The following is an 18,954-nucleotide window of genomic DNA, read 5'->3' on the forward strand; positions in this document are numbered from 1 at the left end:
GTAATGCAGACGAAACATTTATATAGTGTGTGTTACACACTGGACAAAGTAGGACAAGTAGTATTGCTCTAGACCAAAACCATTTTCTTTAAAGACAGGATTGATCATGGACTGTTTTTCCAGGGGGAAAAATTGTCCACAGAATTGTCCATGCCTCTCACTGTTTTTAATATCTATCGGTGTCATTTCTTCGTGCATCTCAGTATTTACGTGCAGTATATACAGACAGAGTGGTGACTGTGGTGAAAGTGACTTTATTAACCACAAACATGTCAGCAGTAACAAGGGTTTGATGATCCCTTTTGCTTGACAAAGTTGTAACAATATTTAATGTTGGCAGACAAATAAGAATATGTTTTTTAATGAACAGGATTTCCTACATATATATATACATACAGTGCTAATCTTATTTTTATTTTAATTCAACAATATCATATCATTTCTGTTTTGAACAGGCTGCATAGCAATTATGTTTATCTTGATGATCTGTCGTTTACTTCCCCACCCAAGCCACAAAATCTAGTTAAGATGTGTGCTATTAAAAGCCTCATCATGCACGCAAGAACAGAACAAAAACAAGGAAATATGCATGCTTTCCTTTACATATTGTACAGCACTATGAGAAAGCAACACTTAGCAGCGGTGTTTAAATGTTTGACAATACACTGGACAAAGTTTCACTCTATTACTTTAGACCAAAACCATTTCCTTCAAAACAGGATTGATCATGTGCTGCTCTCTTCAGGGGAAGAAACGCTTCCACAGACTTGTTGTGCATCTTACTGTTCTTTAATATTTATCAGTGTCATTTCTTCATGCATCTCAGTATTTCTCAGTATATACAGACAGAGCGGTGACTGTGGTGGAAGCAACTTTATTCACCACAAACATGTCAGCTGCAGCCAGTGCTTGATGATTCCTCTTGCATGACAGATCAAAGCTGTCACTTTTATAAATGTTTAAGACAAGTTCAAACCAATAAACACCCTCAGCGGTTCATTATCTCAGTATATGTTCTCCTCTGTTCTGGACAGGCAGCAGTGAATAAAGTTTAGGACAGCACTCTCTTAATTGTGAAAAAACTGATGACAGGATGTGGTTATGTTCTTTCTGCTGAAATGTTATTATATAGAAATTCTCATCTCTGACCTCTACATCTAGCTCAGATACAGTTGCTCTTAGCAGTAAATACAGAGTTTGTAATGTAGGACTGGATATTGTTTGATGTAAATATGATTTTATAGTGATCCTCTTGAACATTTAGGCTACTTTCTGTAATTTATTAACAGTGTTTTTGAAAATCCTCTTAAATATATTTTATTTAACTGTGAACTTTAATGTCTTATAGTTGAATTCTTAATTGTACGGCCAGCTTATGACCACTTCTTCTGCTTCTATTTTGATTGAAACCTCCCCCACTCTCAGTTATTTTTTTTTTCTGCACTTAGTTGTGAAGACACAGTTTGACAGATAAGAAGAGGAAACAGACATAGTTCTCTCCCCAAAGCGATGGCTGGTGGACGACAGTATTGTAGCTTCATACACAGCGTTGTGCTGCTGCTCTGGGTCTGTCTCCATTGGAAGTGCATCTCTGCTTCCAGATGTTTGTGACATGTGTTGTATTTTTTTGCCACATGAACTCTGGTTCAAAGTTAGTACGTAGGTCAAAAGATCTTCTTCTATTGAGAAGTGTCACATGTGACATGTCTTCCTTGGAAGAGACTTGGAGTGTATTTTTCTTGTGTGTTTCCAAATGTGGTATTACTAAATGCAGCGGTGGCTTTAAAGCCATAACAATAACATGTAAATTTGAAGTAGCCACTACTAATGAGCAATTACCTTCACTTTTTTTCCTGTTATTTTTCTTTTGTTTTCCTGAAAGACAGCCTCTGACATTTTAGTTTTCATTCATGTGAAAATTACAAAATTATGAATTCATGTTTGTTCACAGAGAAACACCAACCTAAGAACTTTAATGGAGCTATATTGTATTATTATTTTTTGCTATGTTTAAATTTTTGTTGTTCCAAGTCAGTCATATCATAGATACTTATGTATGTGTAATCACTTATGTATGATGATGTTCTCATTCAGTAAAGAGATTTTGTACTGTCTGATTTGATAGATTTTACTTTTAAAATTGTACTTTGACAATAAAGTTTTAGGCCATTTGCATGTATTTGTCTCACCCACTCGCTGACATGCTGAAAAGCTATCTTTCATGAAGATTATACTCAGTTGCTTGTCTGTATGTTTTTCAGATGTGGAGACTTCCAGTGGAAAACGTGTCATTCATAAAGAAGTTGGTGATACTGTAGAGCTTTCATCAGGCTTACCAACTGAAGGTGTGACAGTGGCTATGTGGAAATATGGAAAAATAAGTGTTGCAGACAAAGATGTGGGTGTTTTTGAAAAATCTCCATTTAAGGACAGATCAGAGCTGAACCCTGAAGACTTTACTTTAACAGTGAGAAAACTGACTCTTCAAGATTCTGGTGATTTCATTTTTGTCTCAGAGGTGAATGATGAGCAAAGGCCTTCAGTCATCATCAATCTGCAAGTTCATGGTAAGACACTTTTTTTGCTTGTTTGTTTTAATTAAAAAGGCATCCTAATAAGTTAATAAAAAGACTAAAAAGTTAGCTTATGGGGTTGGCTTTGTTTCCTTTTAATTTATACTTTGATAGATTTGCCTGTGATTTCTGTGCATTCCTGGCCAGCATAATGTGTTAAGGTCAATAATGACTGTGTGTAATACCAGTTACACAGTTTATTTTATATTTCAACCTTGACACTTGAAGAACGGTTTGAAATAGTTGAGAAACCTCCATTTTTTTGTACACCGTTGTTTCGTCTCTCCATGATTTTCTGTTTAAAGATTAATAACACTGCTAACCTCTTTAGATAAAATCTATGAGAATCAGAATCAGATTAAGCATAATTAATCTAATTTGCATTCTTGCTTAAATGGCAGACCCTGCACTGTAAAAAAAAAAGTTGTAGAATTTACGGTGAATTACTGGCAGCTGTGGTTGCCAGAATTTCACCGTGAAAAATAAACTGTAAATGTACAACACAAAACGGTATCCTATTTTGGTAACCATAAATTTCACAGTAAATGATAAATATTTTTTTTACAGTAAATGACTATGAATTTAAAAATAAATTGTAAAATTGTTTATGGGTAATTCATGTGAAAACAACAGACATTCCGTTAACCTGATTACAGTCTTACTTCGTTACATATAGTGAAACTGTATAAAATAATACGGTATCATAGTGAAAAGTTGAATATTACGGAAAATATAGTGATAATGCAGAATACATAACGGTATACTTTGTTGAGAAATGTAAAATTCACAGTGAACTTTGGTTTTTGCACAATAATTACATTGAAATAAAAAACTAATATAATGTAAACCTGTTAAAATACAATTTTAATAAGTTTGATTACCGTCTCCTATTGACAAAGCACAGAAGAGCTGTATAATACAAAACATGGTTTTTTATTCAAAAGTTCATATTTACAGTAAATTATTGGCAGCTGTTTTAGCCAGAATGTCGTCTAAAAAGATTAAGGTCCAACAAATGAGGCAATAAACATAATAGGGCTGACTGGCATAAAATTTACATTCTATGACATTTTGTTATAATTTCCTAGAAACATTAATTAAAAACCAGTAGAGACACTTAATTAATTAATTAAATTAAACAGTTAATATTAAATAATCAAATTAATGACTAAAAAGGCACTCATCTAATTAATATCAAACTTAATACAACCAAAAACAAATAAGGACATAATAAACAGTCAAATAAAATTTAAAACACTTGATACTTGCAGTGGTTGACAAACTTTCTTTTTATCCAGATTGATAGTAGAGGGCTTTCAAAACAGTCTCTGATGGTGTCTTAGGAACTGGAACAGGTTTTGGATCCAATGTGTTTGAGGACTTGCATGTTGTTCTTCAGATGCTCGGTGTAGATTAGCATTCTTTCCTTGCAGTCTGAAAGCAAATACAAAGCACAATAAAGCAAACTGCCCATTTCAAAAGCAAATATACAATCTTACATCTAATAGAGCTGACACAATTAATCGTATAATGATTTACAATTGTGATGCATTGCAATGCGGACATAAAGCATTCTTAATCCATTCAGAAGAAACTAATCGATTATTAAATACAGTCCCGATCAAAAGATTAAGACCACTTGAAAAATGGCAAAAAATCATGTTTTGCATGGTTGGATCTTAACAAGGTTCCAACAACATGCAACAAGCAGAAATGGGAGTGAGACAAAACATTTAACTTACATTTAACAAACTGGACAGGCTGTTTTTTTACAGCAGCCTAATCTGTGCAAATATGTGGATTCATTGTCATTTTCTGTCAGGTAGTCGCACTGTCATGACGTTCTGATAGCAAAAGCAAAAAAACGTTCCCTTTTGAACGTGGTCGAACTGCATAAGCACGGTCTCTCACAGCGTGCCATCGCTGCTGAGGTGGGACGCAGTAAAACAGTCATTTGGAATTTCTTAAATGATCCTGGGGGTTATGGAACAAAAAAGTCAAGTGGAAGACCCAAAAAAATCCTCAACCCAAATTAAGGCCATTAGTGGTGCCGACTGCAGCAAACAGCATCTGAGACTGAAGGGCTTCAAAAACAAATTCTCTGATGAGAAAAAAATGTAAACTTGATGGTCCTGATGGTTTCCAACGTTACTGGCATGACAAGCAGATCCCACCTGAGATGTTGTCTACGCGCCACAGTGGAGGGGGCGCCATAATGGTCTGGGGTGCTTTTTCCTTCAGTGGAGCTTCAGGAGGTGCAGGGGTGTCAAACGGCTGCTGGTTATGTCCAGATGATGCAGAAAGCATCCCTCATGACTGAGGGCCCTTGTCGTGTGGTAACGACTGGGTTTTTCAATAGAACAATGCTACAGTACACAATCCCCGTAGGACAAGGGACTTCTTCCAGGAGAATAACATCACTCTTTTGGACCATCCTGCGTCTTTCCCTGATCTAAATCCAACTGACAATGGACAGTTCCAGACAGTAGACACCCTTCGTGTGGCCCTCTTCACCACTTGGAGAAATGTTCCCACTCACCTCATGGAAACGCTTGCATGAAGGGATCAACAAGAACAGCGGACCTATTCATTACTGAGTTCAAGTTTGGAACTTTGATTCCTGTTTTGGGGGTTTACCCATGTTTTTTGGAGGTGTGGTCCTAAACTTTTGATCAGCTGTAAAACAGCCTGTTTCAGTTTAAGCTTTCTTTTTAATAAATTACATGCTCAAAAAAATGTTTTGCCTCACTCCCATTTCTTCTTGTTGCATGTTGAAGCTCTACTTGGAACCTTGTTAAGATCCAACCATGCAAAATATGATTTTTTGCCATTTTTCAAATGGTCTAAAACTTTTGATCAGGACTGTACAACCTAAAAATAACAGCAATTTGTTTTCTTCAGCCACATACATCACAGTGGACCAACAAGTGCAGTCTGTGTTCAGACAAGTTTTGAGCAATAAAAAAAGTAGCTTATATGTAACCTCCTTTATTTGTTGATGAAAACAAACAAACTGAAATTAAGTTATCATGATCCATTGGGATATTGAATTGTATCGTTGACATGAAAATTGCAATTGAATTGAAATGCAAGTAGGGCTGGGTACCAAAACACGATACCCTTTTTAGTACTGACTGAAAACATTCAGTAGGTATTGATACTAAAAGAAATAATATTTTTTGGCACAAAATTCCTGTACTTTTCTAATTAAATCTCTGTTACTGAGCCTCACAGGTCCTTTTCTTCTGCTGCTGCGCATCACATGGCAGCAGTGGGGTAAAAATCATCTGCTCCATCTTCCATTCCACCACGTCATCAATTATGAGATGCAACAGCCTTAAAAAGTTCCAGTTTTGTATTAACTGTCCTGAGAGTTTGTTTGAGGACTGATCTCACACGGTTTTGAAGAGGTATCAGAGTCAGAGTATTTAAACTGTTTAATGCTCCGATTCAGAATGGAGTAGGTGAACCATTCTTTTTTTTTCACAAATAATTTAAGAAACAGCGCAACATCATATGACAAAATGCCCTAAAAATGTTGTGTCCTAATCAAAATGGCAAACCTGGCTGACAGATGTGAAAATATTTTAAACAGTTGAAAACTGACTCAAACTTTACTCCTTCTATATCTGGTGTACCTTCAGTCTTGAGGTGTTCAACAGGAGAGTTGTACATCTCTATAGTGCATTCTGCTCCACACTGATTTGGATCACCACCCTGAAAAACAGATTGTGTCATTAAACAATATCTACAGAAATGATTTGTACAACTAAAGCAGAAGCCACCAGTGCAATGTGAGCCCAAATTATCTACAGCATGCAAAACAAGGTTCCTTTAACTACAGTTTTATCTATTTATTTCCATAACCTAAAGGATTAACAACTTCAAGGGCATCTAGGTATAGCAGTAGTTTGAAACATAATGGATTTTGGTTAAAAAAAAAAAAAAGTACTACTTTTGAATATCTTACCATCACTAATGTCACACAGTACATCTGATGAAGACTCAGCTGATTCCTCACCTGTTACACATCTCTGCCACAAATCAGTCTAACAAATATTTCAAAGTCTCTCTTAGAGGTACATAGTATGCAAACTGATCTTTTCTATTCTCACTTTGTCCTGAAAAATTTAGCTTGGGCTCCACATAGTTCAACATGTGTATGAAGAACTGTGTTCTGGAGTATGTTGTCCTCACTGGCCCTTTATGACATGGAGAAAACAGCCTGGATCCCTTGACTGCCTTACAAAGCTTGGAAATACCCTCATCAGATAATGTTGTTTCAGTTTTAAGAAGTGTAGTGAGCTTATTCAGAGTATATGACTGACCCAACTCATGTATTTTTAAAAATTTTCTCTACAATGGTCAGGATGGCAGAAGCAGGTCGCAATGAAATACATAACCCTAAATAAATCAAAAAGGAACATTGTCTTTAGCTGCTCCTGGTAAATTAAACTGGCTTTTGTTTCACAGTAAAGCTAGCTAAAATCTTCAACCTGCTGCATTAGCATGAACTTTCCAAAAAACTAAACAGGACTGAAGGCAAAGCCTGTAACAGAGGAACGCTTTCAATGCAACAAGAAAACTGACCAAGCGAACTATGGTTACAGCTGATATACGTTTAATGTCTAATGATATACTTAGATTGAAATAGAAGGTTGTTGGTTCAGTGCAGGGTGCTGCTGGCACTCCCTTGCTGAGCGGAGTCAGTCTGGACCGTTAGAAGTGGCGCTATTTTCTTCTTCGTTGGTTTGGCGGACTACACGCCACCAAGGAGTATTGGTGCCCTCTGCTGTTGCAGTACCTCACAGTCAGACAGCTATTTCTGACAACATAGTACCCTTCCATACCTCGTCTAAGATTTTTTTTTTTATATATATATATATATAGAGGTAACGACACGTGATGCAATGTCTACAAAAGTGCATATAAATGAGACATTTTAAAGAAACTGTTTGTTACAGCTTTTATAATACATTCGACTGCTCTTGACCTTGCAAGCTACACCAAGTATTTTATTAACATTATTACATTATTTTTTGGGGTATTTCATTTTTATCAATTAATTTTAATTTCAGCAGGTGGTATCACACTCAAAGAAGACTGAACAGTGGTAAATCCATGATTTATATCTCCTGTTCCACCACATCCCAAAGGTGCCCTTGGTTTGGGATCTGGTGAATGTGGAGGTTGATGGAGTTCAATGAAGTCCAAAAAAAAAAGTTTTATTGATTATAAAATACACTATATCGGATTCATATCAGTATCGGCAGATATCCAAATAAATGATATCGGTATCGGACATAAAAAAGTAGAAACAGAACACAGGAACAGAAATACCAACTGGACATAAGAAGAGAAAAGCAACTTGGAATAAGGGCACTGAAAAATCAGACAGGCATGATAAATATAACAAAATCAAGAAGAAAAGCTTAGAAAAAATCTCTGTATTATTGTAAGGTCTGTACTTTTACCAATATTAAGCACATTGAGGTACTGTTGTTGTGATTTGGCGCTGTATAAACAAAATTGAATTTAATATGCAGACTGCTGGAGGATATAACATGACACAGAAAAAATAAGACTCACACAAGTAAACTCCAACCCTGGGTCCAACCCAGCGACCATGACAACATGACACAGTAGTAAAGAATACTTGTCTTTGTTATTGTTAATTGGCCTAATTTTATATGATAAATTTGCGGAACTCTGCACAAACATATACTGTGATGCAAAAGAAAGGTGACGTGACACAGACTCTCTTTGTCCTTCTGTTTTCTCATTAGAGCCCATAACCAAAAAGCCTGTCATAAAAATCAATTCTACCTGGATTTCCTCAAATGAATCATGTAAAGTTCTGCTGGAGTGCAGCGCAACTGGTAATGTCAGCTACAAGTGGACTGTAGGAAAACAAACACTAACTGGTCCCAGGCAACAATACATCATCAGGGAGCAGGATGGAGAGACCAATGTCACCTGCACAGTTTCCAATCATGTCAGTGAGAAGTCTGCATTTCAAACTGTGAAGTGCAGCAAAAGTACACAACAAGAACCAGGTATGTGCAGTGTGCATATTTACTCCCTCTTTCTTTCTTTTGATGTTTCTTTAAATTATGACATTAGTGATCATGAATGCTGTGGTAGAAACTGTGGAAGAGATCTGATTTATTTATATTATGCTGATGATGTTCCCAGTATGGTTATTTTTATGTAACTATGTTACATAAATGTATTGTTTCAGAAAAATACTTGATCCTTTTCCTGGGTGTAGCTGGTGGCTGTTTGATACTTGTCATTATATCCAGTGCAGCTGTGGGTGTTTGTCTCTGCAATAAGAGACATCCAGGTAAGAAACTCTGAACTATGATTACTGTTTATTATTGCACGGTCAATTTCTTCTTCTCTTATCATGTTCATTAGTAAAATATGTTTTTTAATATGCAAATGCAAATAATATATATTTTTTTATTTTTATTTATTTTTTTACAGATCTGTGTTGCAACAGGTTAGAGAATTAATCAACACCAATAATGTACAAAAATACTTTTGTTCTACTGATAATAAAATACTTTTATTGCATGAATATTAATGTATTTTAAAAATTTCAGGCTCACACAGTCTGAAACAATCAACCAGGAGGAAAGTCAACAACATGTGTACTCGGCTCTTTCCCACGGTCAGGTTTAACACTGTTTAACCAGTCACATTACACTGTTAAATAATGATTAAATGTTAGACCATTTACACTTTATTATGATTTTGACTCAGCTGTTGCTAACTTGTAGGTGATCTTTGTGTTTATGAGACAATGAGAGGCCATGAAGATGCTGGACCAGGTACAGTATGACAATGATGTGATATGAGGTGCTGCATTACTCCACTTAAGTAATGTATTTTCCCTACTCACATAAGATAAGATAAGATAAGATAACCTTTATTAGTCCCACACGTGGGAAATTTGTTTTGTCACAGCAGGAAGTGGACAGTGCAAAAGTTATGAAGCAAAAATTAGAATAAAATAAGAATAAATACCGTACACAACTGTACAGAATAGAATAAAATAAAATAAAATACTATATACAGTAGAATAAAATAGAATAAAATATACAATAGGATAAAAATAGAATGCAAATGCTATATACAATTAGTTATATATTAGACTTTCCCATTGTTTTGTGCACACAGCTATTGCTTCTACACTTACTTCACTACTAAACATATTTGTTATTGCATTAATGCATTTCTCATCAGAATCTAACACCTCATCAAAACATTTTGTGTCAGTCACAACTCACTTTCCTGAATACTATCCAGCATTGCATTTCTGTCAAATTACTTCCACTTAAATCACTACCTCTCTTTATATATATATATATATAAATATATGAAAACCAGCAAAATGCTGTTAGTGGAGGCAATGAAATTGCCCTTCAATAAATATAAATATAAATAATTGTTTGAGAAAGAGGTCTAGTTGCAACAAATACATACCATCAGTCTTATGTCCACAAAACTAAACGCATCAGTAAATTGATGCTACATACATTCAGTAGCAGTTAAATAGGTAGGCAGGTTCAACTGCTTATTAATGCAAATATCTAATCATCCAAACATGAATCCGCATTTTAAAGCATTTAGGCACGTGGACATGGTCAAGACCTCCTGCTGTTCAAACTGAGCATCAGGAAAAAAGGCCAGTGAAAGTAGCTTGGTTATTGGTGCCAGACAGGCCGGACTGTGTATTTCAGACATTTCCCACACAACCATGTACTCCAGTGGCCTCCACAGTCACCTGATCTCAGTCCAGTAGATTACTTTGGGATGTGGTTGAAGGAGAAATTTGGATGAGCAGCTGACAAATCTACATCAACTGTGTGATGCTGTCATATTAATATAAAGCAAAATGTCTGAAACATGGGAAAAGAACCTTGCTGATTCTATGCAATTCTAGATCACTCTTCTAAATACTATCCGGTATTGTATCAATGTTTTTTTCAAACTTTTTTCATACATATTGAAAGAGCAAATTCAATAACACCCTGGCAGAGGTTTACATTTAACAAATACAAATACAAACTTGTGTCACAGCTGCAATCTTCCCTCTAGATTTTCATCAACATCACTCCTATAAAAAAAATAAATATGCCATGCTGTCTCATCAGATTGTCAATTGGTGTCATTTATAATGCTGCCACATTTAACATTCAAGAGTTAAACAATGTGGCAAATATTCTGCTAGGCTGTTGATTTTCCTGGAGAGTTATTTTATTATTTTCCATCATATACACTGAGACAAAGTTTTCCTTGTTTTCTTAACTTTTATCGTGTTTGTTTATTAGTTTAATTGTTTTCCTAATTCACAGATATTGAAGCCAAAACTACTCACAGAAAGTAAACAGCAGAAGCATGACAGCAGGACGTAGAAGATAATGAATCACAGCGATCTGTTTCTCTAAAAGAGTCACGGACAGCAGGAAAAGAAGGAAAGTGGCGAAATTTAGCCATGTTAGACAGCGATTCAATCATCATCGGAAAACTGTTTTTTTTTATTTTTGTTTCGTTTTTAATAAAATAAACAATCTTGGATTTTCTAACATGCAATGTGTAAACACTTTTCAGATCTGTATTTGAAAAAACAAATAGTGTAAAATAATGAGTTCTTGTTATTAGTCCAGTAGCACTTTCTTTAATAAATACATTTACTGATTAATCACAGCACAGAGGATGCTGTTTTATTGAGTTTTATTTCAAGTTTTCTGAAGCCAGTTACAACAGAACTGGAGCTGAATTGCAGTGTTTCTGCACTTTTCCTTAAGACTTGATAATTCATTGACACCGGGTGCTATTTAATCATGTTATCTGGGAATGTAAAATGAACCAGGAGACACCCACAAGAAGATAAATGATTGAAATTCATTCAGCCATACAGATTACATGATGCCAAACTTTGCAGAAACAAAGTTTAAGTACTCGTGTATTTATTTTTGCAGTAATATTAACCATGCATAAACCTTCAGCTAAACTGATACCAAGAAAAAGGAAATGTGTGCAGGGTTTTGTTCAGAAACATTTTGAAACCATCACTTGAATCCAAGATGGCTGTTAGGAAACAATTACTAAGTTGAACTGGTTCAGAAGAAAAATGTGGTCATTTTTACAAATGAATAAAAGAAGCAGAAATACCTGTCATAGCAAATGTAGTTGCTTTTTCCCAGAAAGAGACAAAAACAAAACATGATTACCATGAAATGTGTTCAACCATAAGAAAACCCAGAATTATACTGACATGAGAAAGACAGTCAACCACCAGGGGGCAAAGTGGGCTCTGCTGGACATGCTTCAGCCTCTAGAAAAGTTGAAAAAGAATGAACAAATAAAATTACAATTAAATAAATGAATAAAGATAAGAAGATAAAATGAAACAATCACAGTTTGTTACTTTATTCTGCATCCTGCATTGGGTCCTTACCCCACATTATACATGTAATCCACATTATAACTCTCAGCTTGCATTTTTCATCCATCCCTCTAACCTTCAGGTAGACTCCTGCCTCTGTGGATATGCTGCTTAGGGCCTGTTCTTTCTGTGCCTCAGGTATATTTTTGTTGTTGTTGTCAACCACTTCCTCTATCTGTTGGCGATGCATGCTATGGACAGTCGTCTCTTTTTCCTCCTGATCACCAATTTTCTTCTGCTACCTACATGGTGTGTCTGTGTTATTGTTGGTAGAGTAAAAAAAAGTACAATATGAGAGGATCATTAAAAATTATTAATAATAAAAATGTAGCCCCAGGAAGCTTACTTACTGGTTTGTATAATCTTTTTGTAATTTGTTGGCGTTTTCTAGGGTTTAAGTTAGCGTGACACAGACCTAACAATATCCAGTCCCGGTAGAAATAATAGCATATCTTTTGCACACAGGAGTTCCTGAATTTTGAATTTGAGTTTTGGTCATTTAGCTGCAGATAGTCAGATCAGCAGGTCAGCACATCATCTTTAAAAGGTGTCATTTGTCTGTTTTGAGCAGGCTTGTGTGTAGTTTACTTCCTCCTGTGTTAAGTCCCCACACGAACCACAACCTACACTATTAAAAGCCTCATCATGCAAGCACAGACAGAGACTGCAGAAAACAAGAAAACATGCATATTTTCTTGTTATATTCCATGCATAATCATGCCCTTTTTTCAGGGGAAAGGATATTCACACAGATTTGCCCATACAAGTCATTTTTATTCCTCTTATCTTATCCCTCCTCATCCACTTTTGCAGACTGTGATTCTCAGTATGTACAGTATATATAAACAGGGTGCTGTGAGGTTGGATATTCAGCAGTCACTGGTGCTTAATGCTTCCTGCTGAGTTGTTAATAGATAGTGACTCTAAACTCTGATGTTACTTTCACATGTAGCTCAGATACAGAAAAGTACAGAGGTTGTAATGTTAATGTAAAGTAGGAATAACCTTTAATAACTAGGGCCCTGGATGGCCATTGTTTGATGCAAGTAGCATTTTGTGGTTGTCTTGAACATTTAGGCAACTCTCTGTGACGTAATATATTTGTTACAGTAAAATAAAGTAAATGCTGCGATACAGTATTATATGTAACATTGAGATTTAATACATTCTTGTTGCCTATTTTAATCTTGTATGTCATTCCAGGTTATGACTGATTTTTCTGTTTCTGTGTTAATAGAAACTTCCCCCACTCAACACAGTCTCAGTTTTTTTTCTGTGCTAACATGTGAAAGCACAGTTTGACAGATGAGAAAAGGAAACAGACATCGTTCCTCTTTCCACAGCGATGGTTGGTGGACGACTTTGTTATCGTAGCTACTTCATTCACAGCATTGTGCTGCTGCTCTGGGTCTGCCTCCATTGTAAGTACACCTGTTCTTTCAGATCTCTGTGAAATGTGTTGTATTTTTTGCCTCATTAACTCTGATACATGGTTAGAGTATAGTGCCTAGAGATCAAAAGTACTTCTCCTCTTGGGAAGTAGATAAGAAGTGCTGTGTCTTCCCGGGAAGAGGCTTGTAGTGTATTTTGCTTGTTGAGTTTCCAAATGCAATATTATTAAATGCAGCAGTGGCTTTAAAGTATAACATGTGAATTTTTGAAATTTAATTAAAGGAACTTAAGGACTGATCACTCCTTCTTCTGCTGTTACTTCCTGATTCTTTTTTTCTTTGTAAGTGTTGGTTGTACGATACACTTTTTACATACTTAAAGGCTTATAGTGCTTCTCATACAGTACAATTCTATGCAGTAATTGTTTTGACAGGAATGGACGTGTTTTTGCACACGTAGATGTGTGGATCCAAGTGTTGCTTTTCTTCTGTTTAGAGTAGATATAAAGGAATATTTTTAAAAAGAAAGGAAAAGAAAGAAAATACAACATGTATTCATTAGAAAGGACAAAGTAACTGATTATAGTGCTATCAAAAAAGCTGTGAGTCAGACATGACACTAGCGACAGAAGCATTTCCTGAGTATCTCCACTGTAGTAGCTGCACTGGCCAGAAGTGATGAGCTCACAGCACAGAGGACAGCTGCAGGCTTTGCCCATGAATTCTGTGGTTCCACCATTTTTTTTTTCAAAAATCTATAGCTTTGGCCATCACAAAGACTATTGTTCTGTTAAAGTATATATTGTTATCAGTATCTGCTATTAATGAACAATTGAGTTTAACAGACACATGTTTTTCTAATCCCTTCCTGAAAGTTTAATTTCCATAACTTCAGTTTGTTTATTTTCCGTGGGGGTTTTTTTTATGTTTTTTTATTCATTTGTTGTGCTATTTATCCCAAAATTACAAGATTATTAGTTATTTGTCCATGTAGAAGTAGCAACATAAAAAATCATTAGTAGAGCCATATTGTGCAATATTTTTTGCCATATTTAAATTTTAGTTATGCAAGGTCACTTATATCATAAATGTTACTTGACATAAGTTGTTGTTTTCATTCTATAAGTATACTTTTTTCATGTTTTAATTGTCTGTCTGTTTGTTTGTTTGCTTTTGCATTAAGAATCGCACTTTCCATACTATAACTGGAGGATAAGGTTATAGGCAGTTTGGCCACTTTCTTCTCACTCACTCACTTATAACTTGAACTGTGGCCTTTCACAAAAATATGTATACATATATTTGCAGATGTGGAGGCATCCAGTGGAAAACATGTCATTCATAAAAACGTTGGCGATACTGTGGAGCTTTCGTCAGGCTTACCAACTGAAGGTGTGACTGCAGCAACATGGAGATATGGAGGAATAACAGTTGCAGAGAAAGATGTGGGTGTTTCTAAAAACTCTCCATTTAAGGACAGATCAGAGCTGAACCCTGAAGACTTTACTTTAACAGTGAGAAAACTGACTCTTCAAGATTCTGGTGATTTCATTTTTGTCTCAGAGGTGAATGACAAGCAAAGGCCTTCAGTCACCATCACTCTGCAAGTTCATGGTAAGACATGTTTCTTTTTTATTAAACAAGCATTTTGATAACTTTTGATAAATTTGTGAGGGATTAATACATGATTCCCTATTAGCTTATGCAGCTGACTCTTCAAACTTACTTTTGTTTATATTCTTTCTTTTCTTTATTTTCTGTGTATTCTCAGCCACCATTGTATGATATTGTTAAATATTGATTGTGTGTTAAGTCTTATTTAAACAGCTTTATTTTATATTTTGACCTTTGTGTCCTTATTGATACTGATCCCTGTAAATCTGTGTGAAATCTAATGTGACATTTGATGATCCTTTTACTTAAAAAATAATAATGACAGTAAAAACATGTTGAGATAAAAGCTCATTTATATATTTGATGCAATAGGAAATCCTGTGGATTAGAGCTTCAATATTTTTTTTATCACCAATTACATAACGATCAGAAAGTCAATTTCTTTATACTTTTAAATCCCACCTTTTCCAGAACTGCATACCCTTCAGTATAACTTGGTGTTAGTCTATTGTTACCTTGATTATTTTTATAGTTGCGATTTTATTTGTATACTGTGAAATGCACTTCACACACACACACACACACAGTTCTTTATAGCGAGATGCCACGTTTATTTTTAGTTTTTGTTTGTTGTGACAGTCCACAGTCTGGACAGCTTTGGTCTCAGCTGTTCCCAGCCTCCTCTCCCGTCTCACTAAAAAAGGGAAAAAAACGTCATCAGACCAAACGCCACCAGCTGTGTTCTCACCTGCCTCTCCAACACCGCCCTGTTGAGCTCACTGCACCACTCCTTCCCTGCAGCCGAGCCCGGGACCACACCGCCACATATACTTTTGTTTTAATTTTGCTGTACTAATGTAAGGTGACTGTGAAGTTGGACCCTTTACGCACGTACAAGACACTGACATTGTGACTTCGTTATTAAACATTCTTTTACTGTGGTTTGTAATGGGACACAGACACTCCCGCTCCGCTGTCACGTCCGCTCTCTTCCTCCTCCAACTGTCACTGTGAACATATAAAGAGTCACAATCACATTCACATCCCAGCACACCTGTTCACCCTGCCTCTGCGCCGCCCGGGGGCTCGCTGTGCCACCCTTCCTCTGCAGCCGGCCAGAGACCACATCCATGGCACACAGACCTTGAGGGGTCTTTAATGGCGCTTATAAATAAAATGTATTATTATTATTATTATTATTATTATTATTATTATTATTATTATTATTATTATTATTATTATCTTCTTTTCTCTTTTTTTGATGATTTTAATAATAACATGATATCCTTTTGTCTTTTTTTTAGATTTTATTATTTATATCTTGGTTTGTTTTTCAGCTTTTTAAAAAAATTTAAACTGACACAGTAGTGAACAATACTTCTCTGAATTTAATGAAGTTTATTGTTCTTGATTGGCCTAATTTTATACAGTGCATTTGCGGAACTCCGAACAAACATATACTTTAATCTGTGATTCAAATGGTGACCTGACGCAGACTCTCTCTCTCCTTCTGTTTTCTCATTAGAGCCCATAACTAAACAGCCTGTCATAAAAATCAATTCTACCTGGATTTCCTCAAATGAATCATGTAAAGTTCTGCTGGAGTGCAGCACAACTGGTGACGTCAGCTACAAGTGGACTGTAGGAAAACAAACACTAACTGGTCCCAGTCAACAATACATCATCAGGGAGCAGGATGGAGAGACCAATGTCACCTGCACAGTTTCCAATCATGTCAGTGAGAAGTCTGCATTTCAAACAGTGAAGTGCAGCAAAGATCATTCACACAGAAAAGAAACAGGTATGTGGAGAGTGACTGAGGTTCTGAATACAATGTAGCTGCTCTGTTTATATAATTAATTATTACTGTTTGTGATTTCAGAGGACAGCTCTTCTTCTTCTCTTCTCATGTTCATTGCTGGACTGTTTACTGGAGTATTGATCACTGTACTGTTGCTCTTTCTGCTTTACTGCATAAAGTCAAAGGGTAAGAGCTTTTGCTGCTACTATTAAAAATGTTCTCCTATTCTCCAAATCTCATAATACTTTCTGTTTTTTTTTTTTTTTTTTACAGGTCTGTGTCACAAAAGGTCAGTATCATGGTCTTGGGTCTGGGGACTCAGCGTTTGTGTTTCCTGGTTTTCATGTTCCTTGATTTTGTGTTTTTCATGGTTTAGTATTTGTAATTCTAGCTCTCTACGTTATCTTTAGGATTTTATGATTTCTAGTCTTTAGGTTTTGCTGCTGTGCCTCTCCTGTGTACCATGTGTCACATCGAGTCAGATATTTTCTCATGCCTGTGTTTCCTCCTGTTTTCCATCCCCTCCTTATCTGTGTGTATTTACTCCTATGTTCTCCTCTTTCTGCTTACCTCCCTCATGTTTCCCAAGTCCCAGGTTTTTTCAGGTCTCAAGTTCCTTGTTCCCAGTTCCATGTTTCGTGTTTCAGGTTTTTGTATTGTTTTTCAATGCACCTCATGTCTTTATGTTTAACTTTCCACAGTTTAGGTTTTTGTTAGTTTATCGCATTCTCCCGTCAGCTTTTCCTTGCTTTCTCTTAACATTCCTCTCCATCTATATTTTTTGCATTTGGGTCCACACTCTCTCCACTCCACACCATCTGCCACAGCAGACATGACAGTTAGTGAAACTCATCAACAGCAGTGATATAAAAAATATTTTATTCTACTAATAATAAAATATTTTACTTATTTCAGGCTCACACAGTCTGAAACAATCAACCAGGAAGAAAATCAGCAACATGTGTACTCGGCTCTTTCCCACGGTCAGGTCTAACACCGTTTATATGCTTTCATCAGTCATATTATACTGTTCAGGAATGATTAAATGTTAAATCATTTGGAGATGTTAATTATTGTGACTTTGATTCAACTGTTATTAACTTGCAGGTGATCGTTGTGTTTATGAGACAATGAGAGGCTCTGAAGATGCTGCACCAGGTACAGTATGACAATGATGAGCCATCAAAGTAACAAATGGAAACTCTTGGATTTCATGAATTTCATTTGTGACATTCTTAAACTATTCTTACTGTATTTCAGGTGGATCACAAATACAGTGCATCAAATCAGACTAGACGAGCTGCAGTTCTGCACATCTGTGGTATTTTTTTGATGTCTTAAGTTAAATGTGATTATTATGTCAAACCCTATTTTTTTTTAAAAAAAGGATGATTTAAGTGTATAATTACAAACAGCTCGTTGCTACATTGAAGATTTAACACCGTTTTCAATGTATGAAATAGTATGAAAGCCTGTGTCTGTTTGACCTGGTTTGGATTTTCTTTTGAATCTTCGAGAGGAAACGCTTCTCTCACATCTGTCTGCTCATTTAGTTCAAATCCACTGTCAACAAAACTAGTTAAAACTAGATGTTTTAAAGGTTCATTATTTAATTGAAGTGACTAAAAGTATTTTTTTCACGTTATACTTATTCAAATTTTTAATTATGCTATGGTAGGCTCAATTTTTTGATTAGTGAGCTTGTTGCAAACTATACAGATCATGTGCTTTGGTTAAACAGAATCTTCTAAAGTAGGTTTCCATAGTTCACACAAATTAGACTTTTATTAAGCCCTGAAAACAAACTATTTAGCTCCCCAGTGTGATATAAACAGAAAGCTCCTTCCATGTGTCAAGTCATTATATTTTCAACTTTTCACACATATCCTCATAAGTCCCAGTAATTAATTTGTGTCCTCTATTGGGGATAGCAGTCTGCAACCACTACATCAAGCACCATTCATGCGATCTATGACTCCTGCTGTGCTGTCAAGGGGACATCCTGGGCTCTCTATTGATGCCACATTTGTGGGGGCGGGGCTAATAGAGCACAAGTCTATCGAAATTGCAAACAGTTTTTCCTCTTCAAAATCAAAACTTGATGACACCGACCGACCG

The 18,954-nt window shown here is 35.9% G+C and overlaps 1 protein-coding gene and 2 long non-coding RNA genes across 3 annotated transcripts; 2 read left to right on the top strand and 1 right to left on the bottom strand.

Moving 5' to 3' along the window:
* The first annotated feature begins 1,509 nt into the window (after positions 1–1,509).
* LOC116327076 lies at positions 1,510–18,210 on the top strand. The gene is made up of 9 exons (XM_039599948.1): positions 1,510–1,526; positions 2,346–2,400; positions 14,987–15,035; positions 16,561–16,836; positions 16,918–17,022; positions 17,110–17,125; positions 17,752–17,819; positions 17,944–17,994; positions 18,097–18,210. Exons 1-9 carry the CDS (start codon positions 1,510–1,512, stop codon positions 18,129–18,131), a joined length of 672 nt encoding a protein of 223 aa, XP_039455882.1. The 3' UTR covers positions 18,132–18,210.
* Positions 3,847–6,670, bottom strand: LOC120439169. Its single transcript, XR_005612436.1, has 3 exons — positions 6,544–6,670; positions 6,212–6,290; positions 3,847–4,007 (listed from the first exon to the last, which is right to left on the bottom strand). It is a non-coding gene; the product is annotated as an uncharacterized LOC120439169 (long non-coding RNA).
* LOC120439148 lies at positions 8,380–9,479 on the top strand. The gene is made up of 5 exons (XR_005612410.1): positions 8,380–8,629; positions 8,815–8,919; positions 9,063–9,078; positions 9,182–9,249; positions 9,359–9,479. It is a non-coding gene; the product is annotated as an uncharacterized LOC120439148 (long non-coding RNA).
* Positions 18,211–18,954: the final 744 nt, after the last annotated feature.

This window comes from Oreochromis aureus, linkage group 3 (assembly GCF_013358895.1).
Source record: "Oreochromis aureus strain Israel breed Guangdong linkage group 3, ZZ_aureus, whole genome shotgun sequence".
NCBI classification, from domain to species: domain Eukaryota; kingdom Metazoa; phylum Chordata; class Actinopteri; order Cichliformes; family Cichlidae; genus Oreochromis; species Oreochromis aureus.